Source organism: Gouania willdenowi, chromosome 4 (assembly GCF_900634775.1).
Source record: "Gouania willdenowi chromosome 4, fGouWil2.1, whole genome shotgun sequence".
Taxonomy (NCBI): domain Eukaryota; kingdom Metazoa; phylum Chordata; class Actinopteri; order Blenniiformes; family Gobiesocidae; genus Gouania; species Gouania willdenowi.
In genome coordinates this window covers 14,475,550-14,501,495 of record NC_041047.1, presented here as the reverse complement: position 1 = coordinate 14,501,495, position 25,946 = coordinate 14,475,550, and the positions used below count along the sequence as shown (strand labels likewise).

Below are 25,946 nucleotides of genomic sequence, written 5' to 3'. Positions count from 1 at the left end.
CCCTGCATGTTTCCTTGTCACTCAAACACTGACTGACAGTGGTAGTGGTCATTATACAGACACACACGTTATCCCAAACCTTTTTACTAAAAGTAGTAGTGAAAAACATGCAGCTGCCTTTGGTTTTGTTCGAGTATATAAAGAAAATCTCAACAAGCTGAGGTACATCATTTCAGTTTTCAAAAAAAAGCAGCAACAATGTAAAATAGTCACAATGTTTCTAATAAAAATTGTTGAACTCATGAAAGCACAGACATAAGTAAATTTCTTTAAAAATATAGACTTTTATTTGGTCAGCACTGTGCACAACACAACGGGTGAACATGAAAGCTTTCACCCAGAATCCCTCATGGTTTTTTTTGTACAGCATCATTCTAGGACTACAAAATCAAAGCAGGGGGGAGCAAATCATCATAACAGAGTAACACACCCTTAACCCGATTACATGCATTGTCAAAGCACATCTCAACTATTATTCAACAAAAAGCCAATTCCTATCAGACGACAACAGAATCAATATTCTTGTTGTTACCTATTGCTTTTAGTTTTGTATTTTAATCCCCAAACTAAAGAGATGTCATTAAAAAAAATGACTTTCAATATAGACAAGCCAAGGGTCCCATTTAGAATAAATATGTTGACCTAAAGCGACTTTAGTCGCTCTCACCGGAGCTAGAAGATGATGACTCATTCTTACTCTTCTTCTGTCTTTTCTTTTGATGCTTGCCGTGTTCTTTTTTGCTCTTCTTGCTTTTCTTTTTGTGGCTTTTACCTTTCTTCTTCTTTCTCTTCTCCTCTTCACTAGACGACTCTGACTTGCTTCGCCTCTTTCGCTTTCTTGATGAGACATCATCACTTGATGAGTTCGATCTGGAAGGTGAAACATGGCAACATGGTCAATATCAACAACTAAAAAAAAACAATAATGGAGAAACACTTTTAGCAATGTTTGACAAAAAGAAGGAATATTCAAATATTATGAATCAGTGCAAATTAATTTCAATGTGTTACATGTGATTGGGTATTTGACTTGTTAAATGTAACCTATTTGCATTATAAGACTAAACGCTATGGATAAACCTTAAAATGATGCACTCAAGAGTAGGCTTACCGCTTTCTTGACTTTCTGTCTTGGCTTTTTGTCCATCTGTGTCTCTGCTTTCGATCATCATTTCTGGGGCCTAATAAAAACAACATTTTTAAAAAAGGAAAAGGTAGACATTACTTGGAAAAAAGCTATATACGTTTAAATTCCCTAGAAAATCTCAAATCAATATTGCAATGAATAAACAAGAACAAACTATGCCCCCCCCCACCAAAAAGCATTCCAATTTACCGTATCTCTTCTTTTGTTAGCCCTATTCGCACGGGATTAGCTTTACCTAGGGACCACATGCGATTTGTACTAATTGCAGAGAATGTCTGTGATGTTAATCCCGTGCGAATCGGCCACGTCAGTAATTTGTAAAGTAAAAATTCCCCCACAAATTACCTTCTACATTTTGCTGAACTCCAAGGTCCTGTGATAATACTAATCCAATGTGAATAGGCATCTCTGTGATTTGGACAGAAATGGGCGGGATCTGATGTATGATTATGCGCATGTTTATTTACTTTTGGTGAAGAATGGAAAAAGTGTTTTGAAAACCTTTTAGGTCCCGGGCCAGCAAAACCTTATCGGCCCGTAACGTACGGCAACAAAAAGAGAAGGCTGAAGAGAAGGAGCAATATCAGAAGCAAACTATGGATCACGTTGTGCTTTGCACTGTGCGGTAATAATTATCATTTTTTTTTCTGTTTGTAGCCTTTTATTTAATACAGCTGGCTAGCGCTAGCAGTAACACAGCACAGAGCTGTGGTCAAAAGCCTGCAAAGTTGTTTTAACATCAACTCACACACTGTTTCACGTTTTCAGATGTCCGTACATTTCAGCAAAACCTCAAGCTGCGGTTAACCCGTGTGAAAGCGCCACATAAAAAGCAAACGTTTGGGAGTAATTTATTTATTACATGTGGCCCCAAGGTAAAACTAATCCTGTGTGAATAGGGCTTTTGTTACCAAAGACGCTTTGGCAGTTAGCCGTTAGCTTACAGGGGAAAACTAAACGTTAAAGTGACTGAATGCGCAGTGATTTAATAATTTGGTATGCGATAGTAAATCTCACCTTTTCGAGGCTGCAGACTTTGTCCAAGCTTTTCGCTCCGCGGAGCGGCGGATACCTCTTCTTCACTCTCTTCGGTGCTGGTGCTGCTCACGTCCAAAACAATGTCCTTCTGGGGGTCGACTCGAACAAAGTTTCGACACTCGAATGTCAAATGTCCCGCTACAAAAGGACACAATGACATTGTGATGTCATGTATATTATATGACTTCCTAATATTGTGTCCTGAAACCATTGCATTTACATCGGTTTATAACAACTTTAATTGCTTTTTATTATACAATCATCTTTTTACTTACGATATCCACATTTCTTGCACCCAGCTCTGATGTTGTCTTTATTGGGACCTGCGGAACAATTAGAGGTTTAGATTAAAATCTTTACATGCTTTTCAGGTCCATAAATACAGCAGATATTTGGGATACAGAACTTTAAGTAACGTGGTGCACCTCTCACGTGATCTAAACTGGCCAATGAGGGGCGCTGCTTAGTCTATTCATACGTTTCCGTAGCAATAGCCATTACCTACATTTATAAAAAAAAGTTTCATATGATGAGATTAACAACTATAGACTGACTGTTTTACGTAGTTTTGTGGTGAGAATAATTAAATATTACTATAATATTGATGTTATGTTACAGCTACAGTATGAAATGTTAGATTAGTCACTTTATTAGACAATAATAATGGTTAAGAATGGAGAAGAACGTTTCAACCCTTTGACTAGTAATGCTAGTTATAGGCTACGTGTTTCTACACACCTTGCATTGTTAGGTATGTTTTCATGCATTAATTAAACACACAGAGTTTATAGATGACGCCAAATACATTTGCATAAAGCGAGCAAAGCAACACAAATCATCAAAACGTTGGCTGTAGATATAAGCTAGCAGCAAGCTTAGCAGTAGCACAACTATTCACTTCAATTCATCTCTAATATAACTTATAAATAACCTGCATGTGTTACATTACTTTTTTATAAAACACTTACCGGGCAACGCCATTCCACTTTATAGCAATGAAACGGGTGAAACTTGTGGGAATCTGGTGGACGAAAAAAAAAAACACAATCAAAGACGGCGCTTCCTCGAAAATAATCACGTGGGCCGGTGTTACCGCTCAACTGGTGACCATTTTAATTGGTGACTGGCTTCCTGGGTTTGAAATGTACTGCGAGTGGCTGAAAATTACATAACCGAAGAAAACACTGAATGACAAAAACATAAAACACAGTCACAAATGTTCAAAACCACATTATAAAAGCCTTACGTCGTTACAACTAGAACCAAACCGGAAGTTGGTCAGCAGTCAAAATGGAAATCAGTTCAACCGTTACACCAAACATGGCCCCGCCCTCTATTTCTTCTTCTTCTTCTTCTTCTTCTTCTTCTTTTAACCCATCACCACCACCACCAGTCGGACGAACACATTATCAATACATCCAACTACCGCCACCTAGCGAGAAAAATGAGTAAAGGACAGTAAAAATATGGTGATATCAAAACACTAATGTTTTGTAGGAGGATATCTTAGGTTTCTACAGTCAGTCGGACCACAGCTGGTGCAGAACAAAAAGCTGATTTATTGGGTTGAATATGGGCACATTTGAAAGTTAATGGTTCAGACAATGGAAGTACATGATTAGGCTTAAATTAAAAAAAAGAGAAAAAGAAAAGAAAGGTGCTGAAAAATATATAGGAAAATGCGTGACACACTGTGGTCTATCCCAGCATACTTACGATGGCATATATCCGACCAAGAAGAAAGAAAAGAAAGACAATCACAGACTTAGAGGCAGACACTAATAACTTCAGTCAACCTATTGTACATTCATTTGGATTGTGGAAGAAGCCAGAGACACAAAGAATATCAATGGGCTTTGAGAGAAAATGTTCTTTAAAACTCTGTACTAAAAATAAATACACAGCGTTTGAGAAAACTATGATTCAGCATCACATTCTTGCAAAAGTGGGAGTTACAGTAATTAGAGGTGTGTGCTTTGAGATGGTATTTGACATGCAGAAGACTAGTGACCTGTTCATATTGTACCATGTCGTACACCTAGAGACAGCTACAGTAACAGGCTGTAGTGTTCAGCGAACATATATATATATATCAATAAGCAGCTGGTACAAGATGCACAGACATGCTTACTTTTAAGGTTTGTTGCATCCTATTTATTTCTTAGTTTGACTTAAAACCATAAATGAATAATAAGAATTTTTCCCATGAGGAATGTCATTCATATTTCCCTTCTCGTCACAATTATGGAACAGCTTTTACGTCCATAATATTTGTAATACTAGCCTAAAAAAAATGGATGTCACGTCTGTGCCTGTACATTGCAGTTGATGAATTAGGTATACTATTCCTGAGTCAAGTAAACTTTAATTTACAAGTCTTAACAAGTCACGAGTACATAATGTCCCACAGCTTGTGTCGTGTTACAAAGCATGTGTATTCAACTGATTTAAACAACAAATTGCTTGAACAGAGCACACATTTGTCAAATAACAGTAATATAATCTGATGTATGTTTTTATAAACAAATCAATCCAACATCTTTTTAGATTTTAACATTTTCACACTTCCTCCGTTAACCAAACAAACAATAATCATACTGAGAAGTAGAATGAGGTGTCATTTTTTAAAATCAATTATTAACCACGGTATAATCTTTAAATCCAAAGGATATCACTCTTGGAATCATTTTTTCTGCTCGTGCGCGTGCACGCCTCAGCCAAGCTTGATATTTTCAGCTGCTTTCTGATTGGCTGCAAGTTTGTTTAAAGGAACACCTGTCAATCAAACTTATTGCTCTTTCATAATTACATTTAATGAAATATTTTGTCATGGACGTGTAGGAAATCAAGTCTTTTGAGTCAATAGTTTGCGTTAAGTCACGAGTCATTTGTTTTCAAGTCGAGTTCTAAGTCTTTTGTGATTAAGTCTAAAGTCGTCACATTTGTGACTGGAGTCCAAGTCATATAGCTTGAGTCCACAGTTATCATCACCAGGGTGTAAATATTTAATTTCTCTGCAGCTTAAACTGCACATATTTATCACATGGTAACTGTGTCATCATACACTTTCTCTCATATCCAGTCAGGATTAACTCGGGGAACGTCTTTTTAAAAGTATAGGCTGTGTTTTAAAAGGGGGACCATCAACTTAAGTCTTAATTTTTCCCGACTGTCCTAATTTATAATTATACAGCAGCTCTATAAAGCAGAAGCACGGTGCCTGATTGCTTTTCCAGTAAAGCATGTTGTGGTTTTAGTCAAGGGGGTTAATTGAAGGCAGTCACAGTCAGACTGGTAAATGGAAAACATGGACAGATGCCAGGCCCCCAGACATGCCCTCATCATCATCACCACCACGTCTGAGGATCTGACGCGAGCACACATGTAATCTCGTTGGTGTCGTGTGTGGCGACTGCTGAAATTTGTGTTCAGTTGAAAAAGAAGAAGAAATAAAGAGCGTTTAGCCAGCTCAGCTGATGCGTCCACACGGATCAGATCAACCTTTGAGCTACTGTATCTCTCCTTATCTCTTCCAGTGACCTCGTACACTTGCCACATTAAACACACCGGCTTTTTTCTTTCCATCAAACCGATCCTCCTTCTCCCATTCTATTTATTTCAATACTTTTTAAATCAACCAACACAGGCAGTGTCTTTGTTGCTATACACTGTCATTTGTGTGAGTTTAACGTAAGCTTCTGAAAACCAATGGTAACGATGTGAAAATAAACAGTTAGAGATCAGCTACTTTTTAAAGGTCACAGCTTTGTTCACTCAGATGAGAGCAGCAACAGACCAAACCGTGTAGCTTATGTTATAACTACCAGTTTTGCTTGTAAGTGTTACGTAAATGGTGTTGTCTTAAGTTTTGTTCCTGACTTTTGTTCTTATTTATACTTCATTTACAGCTTTTTGAAAATCACACTAAAGACATCAGCAGTCAACTACATTTTACAAAAGCAAAGACATAGAAATGTCATCATTATTGATCCTTTATATTATTTATATGTGTCATATTTTGGTTTATCAGCTTTCCCAATGGGGCTCTGCTGGTTTAGCATTAGTTGAATAAATCCATCTTTTCAGAAAAGTGTGTTGACTTCTCTCTGTTGGTTCAAATGACCACTTTGACATTTCATGTAACTTTTTAATAACACACAGTGATACATCATCACATCTACGTAAGACATGTCAAACTCAAGGCCCGTGAGCCAAATTCCACCCGCTAAAGCATCTTGTCCGGCCCGCAGGAAGGTTTTTTTTCAAAGTTAAAGGTATTGTGGATGATGTTTAGAAAAGAAACGCCCTCTCCACTTTTTGAGAAAAATGCAAATACGCAATACGCCTTCGTGAGCGGGAGAGCGTGCACGAGCCCAATCTTCCTCGTGCACAGCTCTGTTTACAAGTTGGTGTGGACATCGATCATACAAGCTTACTTACCAAAAGAAGATTCGCACTTCTACGATGGCCTTACGTAAACATGATCGACAATTAGGAGGACCAATAGTCTTGATGATCCAAAACATCGTCCACAATACCTTTAAAGTTACGGCATTAAAATGGCTCTTTGTAGATCATCATATACAGTAAGTTGTAGATATCTAACTCCCTACAAATTCAAAAACTCCACCAAAGTACAATGCGGCTTGCAGTGCTAACTACATTATTTGCATTAATATTAAAAAGCAATTTTTTTTCTAAAACCTGGAAAATTCTTGCAAATTATCCCATAAAATTACATTACAAATTTCAAGAAAATTTGTTGCAAATTCAATCAATTTTGTGCCAATTGCCTGACATTCAGGATATTGTAACATACTTTAAAAAATGTCTTACACCACCTATTTTTTTCTTTCACAAAAACATGGATTCCGGCTCACTCGAGATCAAACTGAGTTGTACGTGGCCCTCAAACTAAGATGAGTTTGAAACCACTGACGTAAGAGATCCAGAAGCAGCAGTATGAATTAGCATCATTAATTGATTTATTTTGAAATTTTTACCTAATAAATGGAATCACCAACATGCAATGTTGTAGTTAGATGTGATACAAAAATGTACGTTTTTTAAAAAGTGTTGGATAAATTTGGATCAGTCCATCAATCAATCCATTGATCTATCTAAACTAGACTTGTATACATTGATGGAGCGGGTAGGGAAACCTTAAATTCAGTATATCTATTATGTAGCCTATAGTGCGCATGCATAGTGATTTGTTACTTTTTTCATCTCTGCTATATTTGAGCCAACTCAGTAGATTGAATATCTGAAAATAAAACAAATAACCATGAGATCATCATCCAATTTATTCAATATCTATGCTGCTAAGTAGCATTTGGCTAACAGTAAATCTTAGCCTCTCATAATGTTAACCTATCATGAATGTAATCTCTTGTTGTTGGTTTAAAACTAAACTAAAGTTTTTTTTAGAAATACAGCTGGTATTCAGCTGGGTCTTCTTATCTAAAACAGCATACATTGCAGATATTTACCAAGTACTTTCTCACAGAAATCTTATATTTTTCACTGGCCATGACCTGCTGTGACCTGTCAATCATCAGCGATGGCACATGAGCTATCCAATCAGGTTCCAGAGGTGGGCAGAGGTGGGCAGTGCCTCTACAGCCACATATTTAGCTAGGCTCACATAAAGACATACAAACAGCAAAATGGAAATAGTCAAAGTCAGGACATAGTACATTAATTTAACCTATTTTGCTCTCGGGATTGGAAAACTAAACCAAAGTGGTTAGCAGAGTCAATAATAGTTCTGTAAATATTACCTCTGGCTGTCAGACAAACACAGACATCTGCTGAATAAGGTTGCTGCATGAATACAGTGTAAATGAGGGCAAGTGTATTAAGAGCCTATGATGGTGAAATCTTGAAATCTGGAGTTTGCAGTGTTATCCAGATAAAGACCAAAAAGATAGCATGAACCAAATAAAGATATCTACCAAAAGAGTAGTCTTTGGAGCAATTATGTCAAGGTAATAATGACTGCTGGGATGTTTTATCTTTTTCAAAGTTAAAAAAAACATCAACATTCCATTCGATACAGGATGTTTCCAAACAAGTACTTCACAACCTGTTCTAGAGACGAGCAAAACGATTCAGACTGTTCACTGATGAAGCTCATGGTTCTAAACGCAAGAGTAACAAATGTATCGGATGCCCATGAAGTCCTCTGGGTGGCCCTGTGTGCTTGCCACATTGTTTATTGACACTCCATGCATGAATACATCAACTTTTTTTGACAGATTTGTACATTGAATGAATCGCTATTTAAAGACAAAAAAGGAAACCCCAGTTTATGTCACAGTGTTACACACTGGTCACCACCTGGAGAAGACCGACAATGTTGCAGAGCATGTTGTTGGATCGCGGCCCGCTTAATAAGAAAACAAACCAAAGTCTGACCTTAAGCGTCAGTCATTGAGATGTTTGCCATCACTGCCTGACACAATGTTTCACCCACAGGCAACATACAGTACATGGGTGGTCATGCAAAGGGAAAAAGGACTTCCTCTTTGCTAAGAATATAAAAAGCAATAACCTGGAACGTTCATTCCGCTGTCAGGTTTCAGTGTAAGCTTTTCATTCAGTTTTCTTTGGAATGATTTGAAATTCACTGCAGGTTTCAAATGGATTTTCTGCTTGTATTTGAACACTAATGGCTTTAGCTTGAATTATACTATTTCACATGATTATTGCTGTCCTATCCATCCTCCTACCTGCTCTCTTCTTTTTCTGTGTAGTGTGTGATGTATGGAATCGCAGGAGTGCCAAAATTAAAAGGAAATGCAAGTGGAAATATAAAGAAAATCAACAATACAAATTTGGAAATATAAATAGAATCAATAATAAAAATGTGGAAATATAAAGAGAATCAATAATGAAGAAATATACAAATGTAGTCATATTCTTTTTCCATTTTGTCATTGCTTTTACTTCATGACTCAAGCTGTCGGTAAAAGCAATGTCAAAGCAATGAGCAGCTGTGGGCGGGTCTTAAACACACACGTACTGCTATGTCCACTCTGCTTAGAAAACTCTTCAGTGCTCAGATATATTAAATCCAGCCGCTCTGAGTCAGTCCACGGACACGTTGGCCCGTTTCAAGACAAGCGCGCGGTGACTGCGCTGTTCGTGTCATCACAACATTGTTACAGCTTGTTTTACGTGTTCTTTTGTTGTGGTGAACTGCCGTAAAGTGTCTCAATGCGTGTGCGTGCACTGTGTGTTTGATGCACTGATGCATATTCTGCTTGCTTTTAAAATGGAATCCCTCAAAATGATCCCCGTTTTTATATATATATAAAAAAAAACCTAAAAAAACAAAACTGTAATCTGATTACACATTTTTTTAATATACTGTCACGGATTACAGTTACATGTTTTTTGAATACTGATTACATAACGCTGTTACTTGTAATCCGTTACTCCCCAAGCCTGCTAATACATAGCAACTGCAAGCAAGAATCATGTGATCAGGTATCGACTAGTCAGCCTGGACAGAAAGACCCGCCCACACCCTGTAATGTAAAGGGAAACTAGGAATAATAGTGTAGTGTGGATGGGGGCAAACTGTGTCAAATAAAACTGTTCCTTTTTCCCATCAGGCCTTTCCTCAAAAAGCCTGAATTAATTCCTATGAACTCTGTTGGCTGTCCTTTCTTCCCATTTCTAGTTTTAAACCATTGAGTATAGATAATTTTCACGTGCTGAACCATAAAACCTCTTCTCTCCTGTGTATCTTATTCTTTTCCAATTGCCACAAAGCCTAAGTTGCTGACGCACAAGTTTGAAAACAATAGAGTTTGATGTTTTTGTAAATGTAAGAAATGGTCTGTTTGGGTCAGGAAATAGCAACAGTCTTTGATGTGATGAATGTGTCTGACGCAAACCTTGTACAAGTCACTGTTTGGGGTGTAAATACGGATAAGTATCCCAAAATTTGTTTACCTGTCCTTCTTTGCAAACATGCAAGCCAAGGCTAAAAAGTCTCATATATTTCTATCTTTTCCTGGTACTCTAAAGTAGTGAATACTTTACTTGCAGACCAGATACGTAGCTGTTTGTAATTGTCAAGAATCATGAATATGTGAAAATAGTATAGAATATACAGATGAGTTCTGTGACAGAAGCAGCAACAACTGTGAGCAAACCAACAACCACAACCAAATAATTGATGTGGTCAACTTGAACCCATGAAAGCACTTTTTATGGCATTATTTCAAACATAATATACTCCTCAGCGCACACTGAAAAAAAAAAGAGACCTTGGCGACTGGAAAAAAGTTTACATTAATAAACTTTTTTCTCCAAGCCATGACTTGTTTGTCTGAAAACAGACATAACACAGTTGACTTGTTTGGACCCTAAAATACACAGAAGACTTTGTTTCATCATCTGCTTTTTTCAGATGTTTGAAAATCTGCTCTGTGTGCACGCGCCATCATTTTTATTTGTAATGTGCACTCATATAGATGCCCAATTAGCATAAGCTCAAAGATTTTTTACAAGTCCAATTAAAAATGAAGTGGGGCCACTTTCCTACGCTGTCAGACTGTTTGATGTTGAGGGGAACAGTTGGTGCAAAAGCCATTGTGTACAGCTAAAAGAGAGATGTGTCTTCTGAGCAAATATATTTGTATAAAGCGCATTCTACTGTTAATGTTGGTTACATCATTTGTGGTGTTGAACTGATAGAGGTTATTTTCTTCATCCGTCAGATGAATGTGTCTCTGTGTGGTTAACGTAAACGGGGTCATATTTGTGAAGAGTTCAAACTGGGGCTCACTGTAGGCGTAGTTTGATTGTTCCACCAGTCCTGTCTATGTTTTTGTTCTGCTTAAGATCTGACTGTTCTTCCACCTAATAGTTCCCCTCCTGAACCTTTTTAGTTGGACAATAATTCAACTCATTGTATGCACTGTATGATGACACAACAGTCAACATCTATTATCATTCAACTTTATGTTTAATAAACCGTCTAAAAAACAATCATCTTTCTCTGGATTGTATTAGAAAATGAGGCTATAATAATGATTTGACTCCTTTCTTGGAAACAGTGGCTGTGTGGTCAGGCACCGCCCACATGTGCAGTACATCCTGGCTTTGACAACCTGAAACTAAACATTTCCCTCCATGACTTCTAATCTAAACTTACCATCCAGCTAACCACTGTAATTTACTGAATCTATAGGTTAAAAGAGCAAAGCGTGTTAAAAGCAGAGCTGAGGGGGGCGTAGCATTTATAATTCACTGACTCACTTTCCAGATGTTAAAGTAAAAGTGTTTTTTTCTTGGATTCGTCAGATATCAACTTCCACTGAAATTATAAATCCAGTATGATGGGACAAAACCAAATTAGTAAAAAAAAAAATGAAAGAAAACAAAGAAAAACAACAATAATAGGAAGTTACCCACATATTAATTCATTCATACGTAAAAAAAAGCTGATACCTCATAACTATCAACTTATTGTTATTTCAGATTTTAATATAATAATCAGAGTTCAATGTCTATGAAGTTTCTATCTTAAAATTAAAAAAAAAAACTAAATGAAAAAAGACGAGTTTCTTTAGTTCTGTGTAAGCAAGTGCATTTGTGTGTTGTTGGTTTTTTCCTCTCTTTCCTCCTACAGCTACACGCCATGGTTTTCACTCATCCGTGATTTCAGTAGTTTATATCTTTCGACATATGCCTTGCTATAAATATCACTCCACAAATATCACATTTACACTTTGCTCTGCATCGAAAGCCACACAAAGAAGTCATGAACATTTGCTGCAGGCTACAGTACAAAAAATAAATAAAAAAAATTGGTAAGAGCTTTAGGAATAATAATAATAAAAAAAAGATAAATAAAAGTCACTATTATTATTAATAAAAATAATAATAATAATGAAATTATTGTATTCTGTGGATAACAAGTTTCTGTGAATATTTTTCTTTAAGATAATAGCGCTTGTATGGGGTCAAACTTGTTCAAAGCAAACCACGATGAAACATTTACAAACTGTTAAAAGTTTCTTTCCGATTGGTAAAAAAAAAAGTGACAAAACACCTGTAATCGTTTAAAGGGTCACAGGCTGGAGGCTATTTGACACCCACCTTATTACAAAATATAATGGTTTTTCAATTGAAGAATCAAATTGAAAACATATTATACTAAAGAAGCTTTTATTTAACCACCGTCAATAAGCTACAGTCAATGAAGCTGTTGTTGTTGTTGAGCGTTACTTTGTTTACGTGTGTTTCCTAAAGCCCCTGCTGTTTATGATGTTTCCATGAACAATTCAAGCCACCCTGAGCAAACAAAAGAGCCAAACGCACTTACAGGAGGATGGGTGACCCATGCTGAGACTAAAAACAACCATCAGGTGTTTACATTTGTCCTGCTGGAAACTAATTTGACTTTCCTACCGTAAGGTGGACTTTCTCTGAGGGGCTCAGAGCACACCCACATGCCTGCACACGTTTGTCTTGCTTTTTGCACATTACCGCTGGTATTTCCAGTTCATGTGGTGTGGGCCACATCATGTGAGGCCTCTTTACCCAGATTGCTTCTATGATTTTATTGCACCTTTGATTAGGCACATGTGACTCACTCCAAAGCCCTGTTGGCAAATTGTGAGCAGTTAGCAGGGAAGCAGAGACCTTCCAAATATGTGAATCGTAAGAAGCTTCTGCCTTATTGGTTCACCAGGCAAAGAAGCATTCTCTGAGAATTTTTTTGTCTTCGGGCTGTGTGTAGAAAAGTTGGCCCAATTCACCTCATTTCACACATTAACTGTGGTGCTTGCAGAGAGGAGAGAGGACATTTTCATTCTGCAAGGAGGCCCCATAACCTCAAGGAGAAAAAAAAATAATGTAACCCTGCTTCACCTCCCATGGAAAATCCAGCCAGGCAAGGGAAAAAAAAATACTGGGATCTTTAAGATGTAAAATTGAAAGGGGGGAATGGAAACATGATCCTATACCAGACATAAAAGGAAGCACAAGTTGAAACCAAAATCCAGAAATTTGTAGGAAGAGGTCGAAGCTCTATTTTTCTAAGGAATGGACAAAAGTGATGTGGTTGGGGCTGCTGCTGCCTGGAGAACCCTGATGGACTTTTAACCACATAAGATTTATCCAAACCAAAGGGAAGATGCCAAGAAAAGGTGGTATGACATAATTAATTCAACTTTAAAGCATAAAACAGAGAGAAATGAGTGGAGAGATGGTGATGCTTCACAGCTCTTGTGTGGTCCCAGCTTCTCCTTCTCTGCCTCTCCCCCTGACTCTTCCTTCTTTTCTCTCTTCCCTCTTCTGTGGCTCTGAGCCTATGAGCTGGCGTGAGCTCTTCCTTATTACACACCCAGTGGTGCTTTATAAAAGCAGGGCCGGAGGTCTCAACAGCCATACACGCTCACTCCCGCCTGAGCTCCACACGCCGGCTCCAGCATCTGTCCTATACCTCCAGGTTGCATTGGTTGAGAGATGGTGATGCAAAGTTACAGGATGCCCAAACTTATGGTCCTCCTGGGCTCCATGTTATTCACTGTGGGCCATAGCTACATAGACAACCAAGGTGAGGTAATTTAGAAGTAAATTTGCTATCTGATGTATCGTTGTTAGTTAGAGAAATATATGCAGAGGAAGCCTGAAGTATTTTCAACTTGGAGAAGATCTGGTGAGTAAGAAAAACTGGACATCCTGAAGAATTAAAATTGAGTGGAAGCATAAAGTTAACTCTGGTGTTGTATTCATCTCAACAACAGCTTGTGTCAGTATGTTTTTTTTTTTTTTTGCTTATGTTGACCTGTTTATTTGAGCTGGTGGACGAACTGTTTGACTTTCCGTTGTTTTGATTAGTTGCGGCCAGAACGTTTTGGATTTTCTGCTCCGTGAAGCCTCCACTGGGCAATGAATGGACAATAACCAAAGGGTGTCTCAGGCTATGTGTCTCTTTTTGACATTTCTTGGAAAACTTCTTTTCTTGGTATCCCCTGAGGGCCAAAGTACATGTCAAAGTGTCAGCTTAAAGCAGCTAACAGATGAATTCCAGTAAAGTCGATGTGCCGATGAGCTTTTGTCATTTTATACCTGCACATATCCAGCAGCCACTAATACTGACATGCTTCATTTTTGACCTGTAGAAACCGACAGGTCTCCTCATGTCCATCCACACTCCTCCCATATTATTTCATTCTTTCCCTGCTTGTTTTTTTTTTAAACAGTTCTTTATGACCTCGAGAAGGAGCCAGCCTACTGGGATACACAAGCAAGGACAACACTGGAAGCTGCACTGAAGCTGCGTCCTCGGGAGCACCGAGCCAAGAACACTGTCCTGTTCCTTGGAGATGGTAGGTACAAACTGACAAGTCACAGTAAATGGAGGATAATGTAGGTTATGCAAACATTTTTGTCTGTTAATACAGAATACAGGCTTATTAGCCAAAGGTAAAAGGAATGGAGGAACAGATGGAACTGTCCAGAGCTCTTACTGGCTTTATAGTAAGCTGTCATTGCCTCTCAGGCATTATGACAGTGGATATCTAAAGTTGCTTGCAATATTGTTAAAGTATCTCTTAAAAAATATGCATGAATTTGATGAATTATAGAATTTATAGAATTTATATTCAGACTTTGTTGCACCTTTTTAAAATGTGTCTTGATTTAACTTCAGAATGCTAGCATTATATCACAGAATGAATGTTCATGAAACAAATGGCATATTTTAGGTTTGAAAGGATTAAAAAGATGGTTTGGAAGTAAAAAAAAATAATAAAAAATTAAGAAAAACAGGATAATTTCCAGCTCCTTGACATATAAGGGGGTTGCATAACTAAATATAAATATATTTTACAATCGATTCCGTTACGTTGTATGCTGCTTAACTGGATTTGGGAATGGGGGGGGCAAGATTGTTGTGCATCGTTTGGCACACGGTATCTGTTAGCTGACCCACAGACCCGCCAGGCTCTACAGGCTACATATTCTCCCCTTGTGCCTCCCTTCACCTCTGCGGTCCATCAATGGGTTTGGAGATTACCATCACGACTCCACAGGCAGCCTTGGGGCCCCACTGTATGTTGTTGGGGGGCTAGCCACAGATAAGCCCACCCAAGGTAAATTGGTCCTAGGTGAAGGGTCAGATAATGGGCTGTATGAATATGCTGATGACAGATGAAATTAAGAGTTAATGTACCCGACCCTGAGGTTTAACGGGGCCCTGCCCTGGAGCAGGAGCTCGTAGGCGAGCACCTGGTGGCCAGGTGGTTCGGCAGGGTGACATGGGCTCATTCCCCTATGAACCCACCACTCGCAGCATGATGCAGAAGGATCCGGTGCTTTGTAGTTTGGACGGAAAATGGCAGGGACCTAATACTCAGTCATGGAAACTGGTTTTAGAGAAGAAAACCCTGAACACCCAATAGTGAAATGATGTCATTTGATCAGTGACTCAATATGATAACCATATTTATTTGATTTACAAGTTGTCAAAGTAGCACTTTATTGGGAAAAATCTTGATTTGATGATATTTAGTAAATTCTGCAAACATTTGGCATTTTGCATGAAAATGCTCGTGATGTAAACTGGTTTTGAAATTTGTTCCGAATGCCTTCACATACTGAACTGTTGCATTTTTTTTTTTTTTTTTTTTTTGTTTCACTATCAGATTAAATTTGACAAACATACAAGAAACTGTTGATAGATCTGCCTTGACCTATAGTTTTGCAGGAACAATGTTGGGTCACTGTAACTTTTCCTATACAGATAACATGGTTGTTCCTTCACAGTTTGTTAAAGCCAGCAGTGATACATTTATCATATCATCACATAGAAAATACAACAGGGTTCAACTGTGAAACTAAACGTCCTTCGTTGGTCATGTGTGTGATTGGATGACTACAATTATTTTGCACTTTAGGACAACTAAATCAGAGTAGATTTTATTCAATAAACTTTAGAGTTATGTAAGTGATGAGTTCAACTGCTTTTAATGAATGAATTATTTCCTTATATTGCACGTTAAAATGCAGTGTACTGCAACACGCTGTTGTATTTTGCTAAATTTCACTATCATTTGCAAAGCAGTTTTTGGAAAAAGTTTATTTACGTACTTTGTTCTTTTGTTTGTGTTTTTTTTTACAGCTTTTTACCAGTACGTATAGCTGTATAGTAGTATAGCTGATTGAATGCTTTGGCTTGAGCGACCCCAGTGTGTTCAAAAAATAGTTTACACATTTATACAGAATATTATATGGTAAATAACTTTTTGAGATCCCTTGATGATGTGATGAAGTTATCACGAAGCATCACTGAGGTTTGGTCCTACCACAGTCTGGCATTGTATGATGTATAAAAAGTAGTGGACCGCATATGAGTATTTTTCACTTGAACTGTACTTTATAGCATGTAAGTCATTGAATGAAACAAAGACAACAGATCAGGAATGTTTTTTTTTTTCTTGTTTTCTGTTATATCTGCTTCTAATCAAACCTGCTGAGTCACAGTTCTGGGTGATCAGAGTTGTTTTCCACTATTAAAACTCTGGAAGGGAAAGTTAATGGTATCCTATTTATCAAGCTCAGGGAAAAGAAAATCTATTGTCACAGAAGATTGTGTTAGGAAAAATGATAAGACAATTATTGTATGTTAAGCATTAGTTTATCGAATTCTAGTTTTTTCATATTTGAACATTTGAATGGAGAAACATTGACTGGTTTGAGCGTTGGTGTATAATATACAGCAGCTCTCCTTGGAAAAACCACAGTTTTAATGCCTGGCTGCCTATTTGTGTGTTTGTGTGTAGCTTTATTAATGAGTTTCACATTTTTCACCAACAACAACAAATAATATTGATTTTGTCAGCAATTTATTGTTCACCGTGTCAGTATTGGGATAAATAAATCATTTTATCAATCTTTGTCTTGTAGGAATGGGAGTTTCCACGGTGTCGGCAGCTCGGATCCTTCGAGGTCAGATGGAGGGCGCTTCAGGAGAAGAAACAGTGTTGGCTATGGATGCCTTCCCATATGTGGCTCTGTCTAAGGTGACAACATGACAGAACTGATCTGATCTGATCTGATTGACATTTTACTTCAATCATTGTGTAGAAACATAACTTTTACAGGAAGCAGTGAGGGTGAGGCATCATGTGACACCAAAAATCTACTTTTTACCTCTCAGGAAACTATTTTATTAAAAAAGTCCTTTATGAACAAATACAAGTTTTGTGTACTTTCAAACTTGTATTTGTTAATAAAGAGTTTTTGTAATCAAATAGTTGCTCCAAAATTTGAATTTCCAGTTTTTGACGCTTCATTAGTAAATACAACTTAATGGTACTCACCTAAAACAACTAAATATTTGTATGCACATTAAGAGTATTTGCTGTTCTTCTTTTATTATAAAGTTTGTAACACCTATGATATGTTTGCCATAAAATTGTTCCAATTACATATAAAAATCATATTACGTGACCTGCTTCTGCCAAAAAGGACAGATACTACATGAAAATGAGGCATTACGCGCTCAAGTTGGATTTCAAAGTAAAGTTGAGCAATACATTAGGTGAATATAACATTAAAAGATAAAAACATGCTTTCCTGGTAAATACTCCTGAACAATGAGGGGAGTGTCAACAATGTGTTTCATTGTAGTAAATGATTGTGTTCAATAAACTCTTTTAAAAGATTGAGTTAAAGCCCACAATTCAACAGAAGTGCTGGTGTGGCAGCACGAACAGTAAATATAGATTTGAGCCTGACTCAACATCCTGGCAAACATAATCTCTAAATTATGGGACCTTAGATATGATTGAGGGCTGCGTGGCGCACAGGGTTTGTTTTTCCTCTGATGTATCGCCCTGTAATCAAGGAGAAGTTTAGCTTTGTTATACTGAATAAAAATACACAGTTCATAGCAATTTCTCATCAAATTAGCTTCTAAATTGTTTCTGTATAATGTTTAATGCATGAATATTGAGTCTTATCGACACTAAAATATGTACCATAATGCAAGTTTAAGGAAGACTACTCGAGAACCAATGATAAAGCCTCTTCTAAAAGCAACATGGTGGTGTAGTGTCTGACTCACAGCAAGAAGGTCCTATGGGTTAATAGCTCAGAGTGTACCCCTGGTCCATCCTGTGTGGAGATTGCATGTTCTGCCTGTGCTTGTATGTTTTTTGTTCCACGTATGTTAGGTGAGGTTCCTTGGAAACTCTATATCGCTCATAGGAGTGAGTGTGAGTGGCTGTCAGGAGGATTAGGATGAAGACCGTTCCTACTGAAGTATTCTTCCAAGTGTCCTAAGATGCATTTCAAACCTAAAACGACAAAAACCTGAGGCTAAATATCTCAGTTGATTCGCCACCTTTGAAAGTTCTGAAAGCGACCAAGTAGAATAGAAACAATGTCATTTGTTCCATAAAACTTGCAGAAACACATTTCATGCCGACATTTTGGAGATTTTCAGAGACTACTGACAAAACTTCCGGTTAACTTTAAAACAAGAGCCCTATTTACAAAAGTGTTAAAAACTAATGGAAGACAATAAGATATGCTTTTACTATGAAAAGGGAATGTTTGACTTTTAGCTTGAAGCCGGTCCCAGGACGATTTTACATTCCGCTCGCAGTGCATCGTGTGTGTGCCTACCGTGCATACTTCAAAAATGTCCTGATAGAGTATACATCCGGGTATTTCTTGCTTACTCAATCTTTCCCCACAATCGAATTGGAACACACTACATACTCATTTTGATTTCAGAATGAAATCATATTACGTAGTATGAGTAATATGTTTCTGAAAGCATTTTCCAAAGTGCCTATAGGTTACATACAAATTACAAATGAGAGTCCAGAAGGTGAGAGGCTGTGGTTCATTTATTATATTTATTATTGTGAATGTGATTATGTCCTGTCTCCACAGACCTATAGTGTAGATAAACAAGTTGCTGACAGTGCCAGCACAGCGACAGCGTACCACTGTGGAGTAAAGGCCAACGCCAAAACAGTGGGACTCAGTGCCAGCGCTGTGGCCTATGAATGCAACACTACCTTTGGCAACGAGGTCTTCTCCGTATTGCGGCGTGCGAAAGCACAAGGTGAAAACTATCATGTTTATATAATTTAAGAAATGTTTTACTATACAATGGAAATATCTAATAGTCTGAGTTATATTCTTCTCCTAAGATGTGCAGAGGCTATATTGTTGGGTAAAGCATCAACTCCTCTAAATGAAAACTGTTACATTAAATGGAGAAAGCATTTATAAAAGAACATGGGAGCCAAAAATGAACAAAATGCAAACTTTTAAAACAGTTTGAAAAAAAAAAGAGTTTTGAAAAAATGTTACATTATTGTCAAAGTTAGTAAACAAAATATAGGCATAGGGACTTAAAGTACCGTAACTGTGACAGTGCCCTCTGGTGGTCATGAATTTGTGAACGTTGCAATGAAGGGAGAGCTGTCAAACGCAAGCGAGAACTATGGCTTTATAGATTATTTGATCTGATCTTTTCAAATCTAAAAATAAAAAGATTTGATGTTGGCATCAAAAGTCGAATATGTTTTTTTTTAAAACATGTAAGAGGATTAATGAGTTGATGACAATAAATACCGTATTTGTTGATATCATGATTGAATATTATAAACTTGTGTATATGGCTTTATTTTGAAGGTAAATCAGTTGGCATAGTAACCACTACCCGGGTCCAGCACGCGTCCCCGGCTGCTGCCTACGCCCACTCAGTCAGTCGCAGCTGGTACAGCGACGCAGATCTTCCCTCCATTGCACATGAACAGGGATGTGTCGACATCGCAACGCAATTGGTCACCAACGTTGATATTGATGTATGAATCATTTATATTTGCTAAAATCCCATTATTGATGTTTTATTTTTTAACACGTTCCTGCTAATGTTCAAACAATACATATACATACAGTTCAGACCATATCTTCAAAAGTAAAGTTGATAATATATATTTATATGAATTAACCATACCCTGCATTGTGCTGCTATAAGAGTTAGCTTTTTTGTGTGTGATGCTAATAGACTTTTAATCAAAGCATGGTAGAACATTTAACATGGTGGTGTATTAGCTTTTATATTTTGTGTTTTTATTTATAATAATAGGTGGTTTCTGACAGATATAGAGATGTTTGTACTTTAGGTAGTGTGAATAAATGTCAAGTAAAGACAAAATTAGGCACATCAGCAAAATGCGCCGATATGACAGTTTACCTTAAAATGACAGTGGTTACATTTGACATATTTTTGTGTTTACAAGGTGGTTCTCGGCGGAGGCAGAATGTACATGACACCAAAAGGCACCCCAGACCCTGAGTATCCTACCTCCAATTCTCGAAAGGGGGACCGCAAAGACCGGAAGAACCTCATTGATGTGTGGCTGAACGCCAAACCTGTAGGTTTTTTAAAGTTATTCTGACAAATTTTGTCCTTTCCACCACCCTTTTTATTTATTTAACGAAAAAAAAATTCTGATCTTTCTGTTTTAGAACAAGAAATCACAATATGTTTGGCACCGGAAGGAGTTTGATGAAGTAAATGTGAAAAATACAGACCGTCTCATGGGTGAGTCGCTTTAAATTCAGTCATCACTTAGACACTAGAGAAATATGAACTCACTGTATGCAAGGTATTAATCATCAAATTTGACATATCAAAGTGAACGGTGCAGTCATCTTTGTCTACAACAGTGTTTTTCAACCTTGGGGTCGTGACCACATGTGGGGTCGCCTTGAATTAAAATGGGGTCATATGAAATGTCTAGAAATTGGTAAAAAAATATGTATTTTAATTAAATTAACACATCACACACACAATACATATCAAACAACTGTATTATGTACTTACACTTTCTCAAATATATATCTAGTTTAAATAAAATGCAGTATAAAAATATCTGAGGTGGCGCATCTTATCACTTGTCACTTTGTGCACTAATCCTGGCTAAAAATGTCTCTGGGGTCGGAAGAAATTTGGGATATTAAAATGGGGTCAAGACCCGAAAAAGGTTGGGAACCACTGGTCTACAATATGCTCAACAGATGAACACCAAAAGTTTACTGTCAAGTAATCTTCACATTCATCTTTATTGCCGTGAAGTGATATAGATAGTGCAACGTAAACTTTATTTATATCACCTCACACCATACTGATACAAAGTTATGGGAGTCTCATGATATCATTGACCATAAAAGTAGCACAACACACCATATAAACAGCCATTATACTCACACATATGTAGACTATTGTTTTTTCTGTATTTTTCTGTACTTTTTGGGATTCTTCATTTTCTAGTTGTGTATCCACCTTACCCTGTGCATGGGTTTACAATATGTGGGCGTCTATATAGGTCATATTCAAGGCAAGGTGCATCATTGTTTGCATGACAGGCACTCTTACATACACTCTAATCAACCTTACATCATGATTTTTCTGCTGGATCCCAAAGAGAAAACTTGCTCAGGGGAAACAAGTAAACTTTAGACAGAAATGTCTTCCTTGAAGGTGGAAGTGCTATTCTCTTTTTTGTTTTAAATAGGCATTATTCAAGCTGTTCCTCAGCTAGTCAAATAGGTATTAATAGGTAGATTAAAATGAATGGTGATCATTTTATGGTGATAGATCCAAACTAAAGAGACACTATGGGAAAACAGAAAAACTAAATATAATAATTATTAGTTCTATTGCTTTTCTGTGACACAGACGCTGGATTCTCTGATATGACTAACAAAGCAAATGTTCATATTTTTTTTTAGTTCTGTGATGAACTGGCAACCCTGAATTTTGACTTGATTCAAACATATTCTGTTGTTTCCTTTCTATCAGGCCTGTTTGAACCCAAAGACATGAGGTTTGAAGTTTTCAGAAACCACACAAGGGATCCTTCTATTGTAGAAATGACAGAAAAAGCCATTCAGATCCTCCGGAAGAACCCTAAAGGATTCTTTTTGTTTGTTGAAGATGAGTATCTTTAAATAGTTGCACAGCTTGAAATGTATTTTTTTCTCTTTATGGTGTCAGATGGTAACACGTAGATTGTAGAAATCCTGTGAACCCCTGATAATAACTAAAAATGCCAAATTTTCAACTTGAATTTAAAAAAAAAACAAACTTTTTTTCTGATCACGAGGTAGAATTGATCATGGCCACCATGATGGAATAGCCAAACTGGCGCTGACTGAGGCGGTGATGTTTGACCGTGCTATTCAGCGAGCTGCACAGCTCACCAGAGAATCTGACACATTAACTGTGGTCACTGCTGACCACTCACATGTCTTCACTTTTGGCGGCAACACACCTCGAGGGAATCCCATCTTCGGTATGACTCACAAACACAAACACTCTCATGGTGGTCTAGACTAAACTCAAATGGAAGAATGCATTATATGTGGAGAATCTCAGGATTTTCAGATACTTATATGAAGAAAAAGTATTTCATTAGAGTGTCAGAATCATCCCCTGCATTTGTTTTTCTTACTGAGGTCTGGCACCAAAGAAAGCCGACGACAAAATGCCTTTCACCAGCATTCTGTACGCCAACGGTCCGGGATATGTTCATGTAAATGGAACCAGAGGAAATATCACAATGGTAGATTACTGTAAGTACAAACATATGTCTGTCTCTTCACTGCACTGATGTGTTTATGGACAGTTTAAACTGACTCGACCACAGCTGACTCACGTCTGTGATTTTCCTTGGGAAGCAAAAATGAAATATGATGTTTAAAGCACCCGCGGTTCAGTTCTGCACACGCCTGTCTGTCCACATGACACCGCTTTGAACCTTTGTTTTTGTATAGTTCTTTGTTCAACATTGCACGCCAGCTATCCAGTCAGTCTTCATGTTTTGCAACATTTATTGTATCTGAATGGAACTGGAAATCTGGAATGTTGTCATTTCTGATGTGCTTGACTCGTGTTTCAAAAAAGCTTATCAAAGGGCAAGAAAATGGGTTAATCGTTAGCCAAAGAAACTTTGTGATGCATTATGGTAACTAAAAACCTGGGTTAATTTATAAACAGAGGTGTAAAGAGTACTGTTATATTCTACTGAAGTAGAAGTACTGTTACCTGATTGTAATTGTACTCAAGTACAAGTAAGTCATACATAAAATACTCAAGTACAAGTAAAAAGTAGCTCAAATAAATAGTACTCAAAGTAAAAGTTACTAGTTACGTTCACCCCCCACATTTATTTTTGGTAATAAATCTTGCCACTGTTCCCTTGCATACAGTAAACATCTCATGTATAAACTTAAAAAGGAAGAGAGGAAATCTTGCACAATTGAAACTTTATTTGTTTTCCACAAAGGCATCTGTATAAAATACAAGGTTTGTCAAAATGTACAATTATTTTTTGAATAAAATAACACCAATGAATTCAATTCAAAATTTAAAAAAATGATCAGGCTCCATGTATAGCTACTTTTATGAACTCTAAAACAGAAAAAAATAATTGGCATTCAATGTTGTTTTGGCGCCGTACGTTACGTTTTATCTGACTGGAAGGCTATGATGTGACGCATTTAAATGTTGTCTGGTCATTTCATTTTTTGTAGTTTCACGATGTCCGTTGATCATTTCAAAACAAAAAATCATAATTTACTCAGTAACGGTTGGGTGTAGAAATGTAACAAATTACTTCTTTTAAAACGTACTTTAGTACAAGTAAAATGACTGATTTCGAAATATACTCAAAAATGTACAAGTATGTATAAATGTACTCAATTAAAGAAACGTGAGTACTTGAAATCCATTACTTTCACCTCTGTTTATACGTAAGTCTGTAAAGTAGAACATAAAAACAAAGTTTGCTGAGTCATGTTTTTTACTTGTTTCTCTTTAGATGATGAGGAGTATATGCAACAAGCTGCTGTCCCACTGGATTCTGAGACCCACGGTGGGGAGGATGTGACCATATACGCCAAAGGCCCGATGGCTCACCTGTTTCATGGGGTGAAGGAGCAGAACTACATAGCACACGTCATGGCCTATGCTGCCTGTTTGGAGCCCTACAGGAACTGCCCTCCGCACCCACACATCCATTCTTCAGCTGGCTGTTTGAGCACACCTTTGGGTCTGCTTTTAGGTCTCCTTAGCCTCTTCTGGATGATCAGATGACATCCAAAAGACTGACATACAAAAAAAACTCCCACAGCTTTGTATTCTTACAGCGATAAAGACAATGCACTGACTGTTCTCCTTATAGGATAAACAAACATATTGTACTGTATTGGAGATAAAACTGTTCCACTCACTGTCAATCCTTACCTACTATGCAAAAAACAAAAAGAAAACAGACCATACGTGCTTCTGCAACATATTTGATGAAAATACATGAATGTATTTTGTAATAAAGAGTGAAATTATTTTTTAAAATTTAACTGGTATCATATTGTCTCTTAGGTTCTATCATATGAAACCTATAAGACTTTTCACACTCTGGAACTGCACATGCGCGGCCCGGGGGGGTCATAGGTCGAGAGGGATGTAAACGTAAACAAGCTTGTTCACTTTGTTGATATTTCTATCCATAACAGCCTATGTCATTTTATTTCAGTGATCTTTTGTGTTTTAATAGTTTATTACACATATTCGGACTCGAGGGGGGACGCAAGGGTAGTCCCCTCGCTTCCACACAGGTGACCCCTGGTGCACGAACACACCGACTATACCTGGGTCTCCAGCGGGCGTAATTCAGACTCTACCCATATCCGAACACTTTTGTAAAACCGATGTGAGAAACAGCATCAAAGCGACAGACCTCTGTTTCCACATTCCTTCTACCAAGCTTTTAACTTGTGATTGTTTTTCTGTATTTACCTTTATTATTGTTAGTTTATTTTTTTGATTTGTGTAATTGTTTTAACAACAGTAAAGTGTCTGAGTTTTTGAAAAGTGCTTGTAAATAACATGTATCTTTATTATTATTGATGGGACAAGCGAGATGTCCGTGTGTGAAAAGGACAGTATGAGTTCTCACTTTGAAAAGGTACATTTCCGAGTTCCACCATTCACTAACAGGGTCCATGATTATTTTTATTAAACTATTATTTTAACTAAATTAAGAGTGATTGGTCACTGTTTAAAAAGCGGGAAAAACCTGAATTTTCAGCTCGTGTGCAGCATTAGCGTTAGCATCTAACTCGGCATTTCTGCCTAGGAGACCGAAACCACTTCTCCGCTAAAATTCTTTCAAGGAATCAAAGCTCCATTGGTAAAAATAATCTAAATCTGTCAGACTCGCTGTCAGCCAAGGCGAGTTTATCCCTCTTGACCTTTGAACTCACACACGAGAACTGAACGAGAGTGAGATTTCCGAGAGTGTGAAAAGGCTAATTAGTGCAGTGGTTCCCAACCTTTTTTGGATTGTGACCCCATTTTTATAACCCAAAATTTGTGGCAACCCCAAATAATTTTTTCTAGAATTTGTTTTTGATCATGTTAGTTATGCTGTTTGTTTTGTTTTTTTTCCCCTTCATTTTTATTTCTTATCTTTATACTGCATTTTGTTTGAACTAGACTTATATTTGAGAAAGTGAAGGTATAGAATACCGTTGTTTAAGATTGTGTGTTGTCTAAGTTTTTCTAACACATTCCAGGCGACCCTGTTTAAATATCAGACGACCCCAAGGTTGAAAAACACTGTATTAGTAGGTACTGACCTTAAATATACATGTTATTAAACAATACCAATTTTAAAAAAGGTTATGCTTTGATGTAGAAATA

General features: G+C 37.3%; 2 protein-coding genes across 3 annotated transcripts; one reads left to right on the top strand and one right to left on the bottom strand.

The window, feature by feature from the left end:
* Positions 1 to 260: 260 nt before the first annotated feature.
* On the bottom strand, positions 261 to 3,517 carry srek1ip1 (SREK1-interacting protein 1). Of its 2 annotated transcripts, XM_028444997.1 has the most exons (7): positions 3,432 to 3,517; positions 3,279 to 3,342; positions 3,154 to 3,206; positions 2,461 to 2,508; positions 2,165 to 2,323; positions 1,112 to 1,181; positions 261 to 870 (listed from the first exon to the last, which is right to left on the bottom strand). In XM_028444997.1, exons 3-7 carry the CDS (start codon positions 3,164 to 3,166, stop codon positions 654 to 656), a joined length of 507 nt encoding a protein of 168 aa, XP_028300798.1. In that variant the 5' UTR covers positions 3,167 to 3,206; positions 3,279 to 3,342; positions 3,432 to 3,517; the 3' UTR covers positions 261 to 653. The 2 variants fall into 2 exon arrangements, with proteins under 2 accessions (XP_028300798.1, XP_028300799.1); XM_028444998.1 differs by having other exon boundaries at positions 3,279 to 3,502.
* A 10,100-nt stretch (positions 3,518 to 13,617) lies between these two features.
* alpi.1 (alkaline phosphatase, intestinal, tandem duplicate 1) lies at positions 13,618 to 24,971 on the top strand. Its single transcript, XM_028444441.1, has 11 exons — positions 13,618 to 13,766; positions 14,416 to 14,541; positions 17,120 to 17,235; positions 19,118 to 19,292; positions 19,868 to 20,040; positions 20,479 to 20,613; positions 20,708 to 20,783; positions 22,044 to 22,178; positions 22,345 to 22,536; positions 22,700 to 22,816; positions 24,064 to 24,971. Exons 1-11 carry the CDS (start codon positions 13,676 to 13,678, stop codon positions 24,336 to 24,338), a joined length of 1,611 nt encoding a protein of 536 aa, XP_028300242.1. The 5' UTR covers positions 13,618 to 13,675; the 3' UTR covers positions 24,339 to 24,971.
* The last annotated feature ends 975 nt before the right edge of the window (positions 24,972 to 25,946 follow it).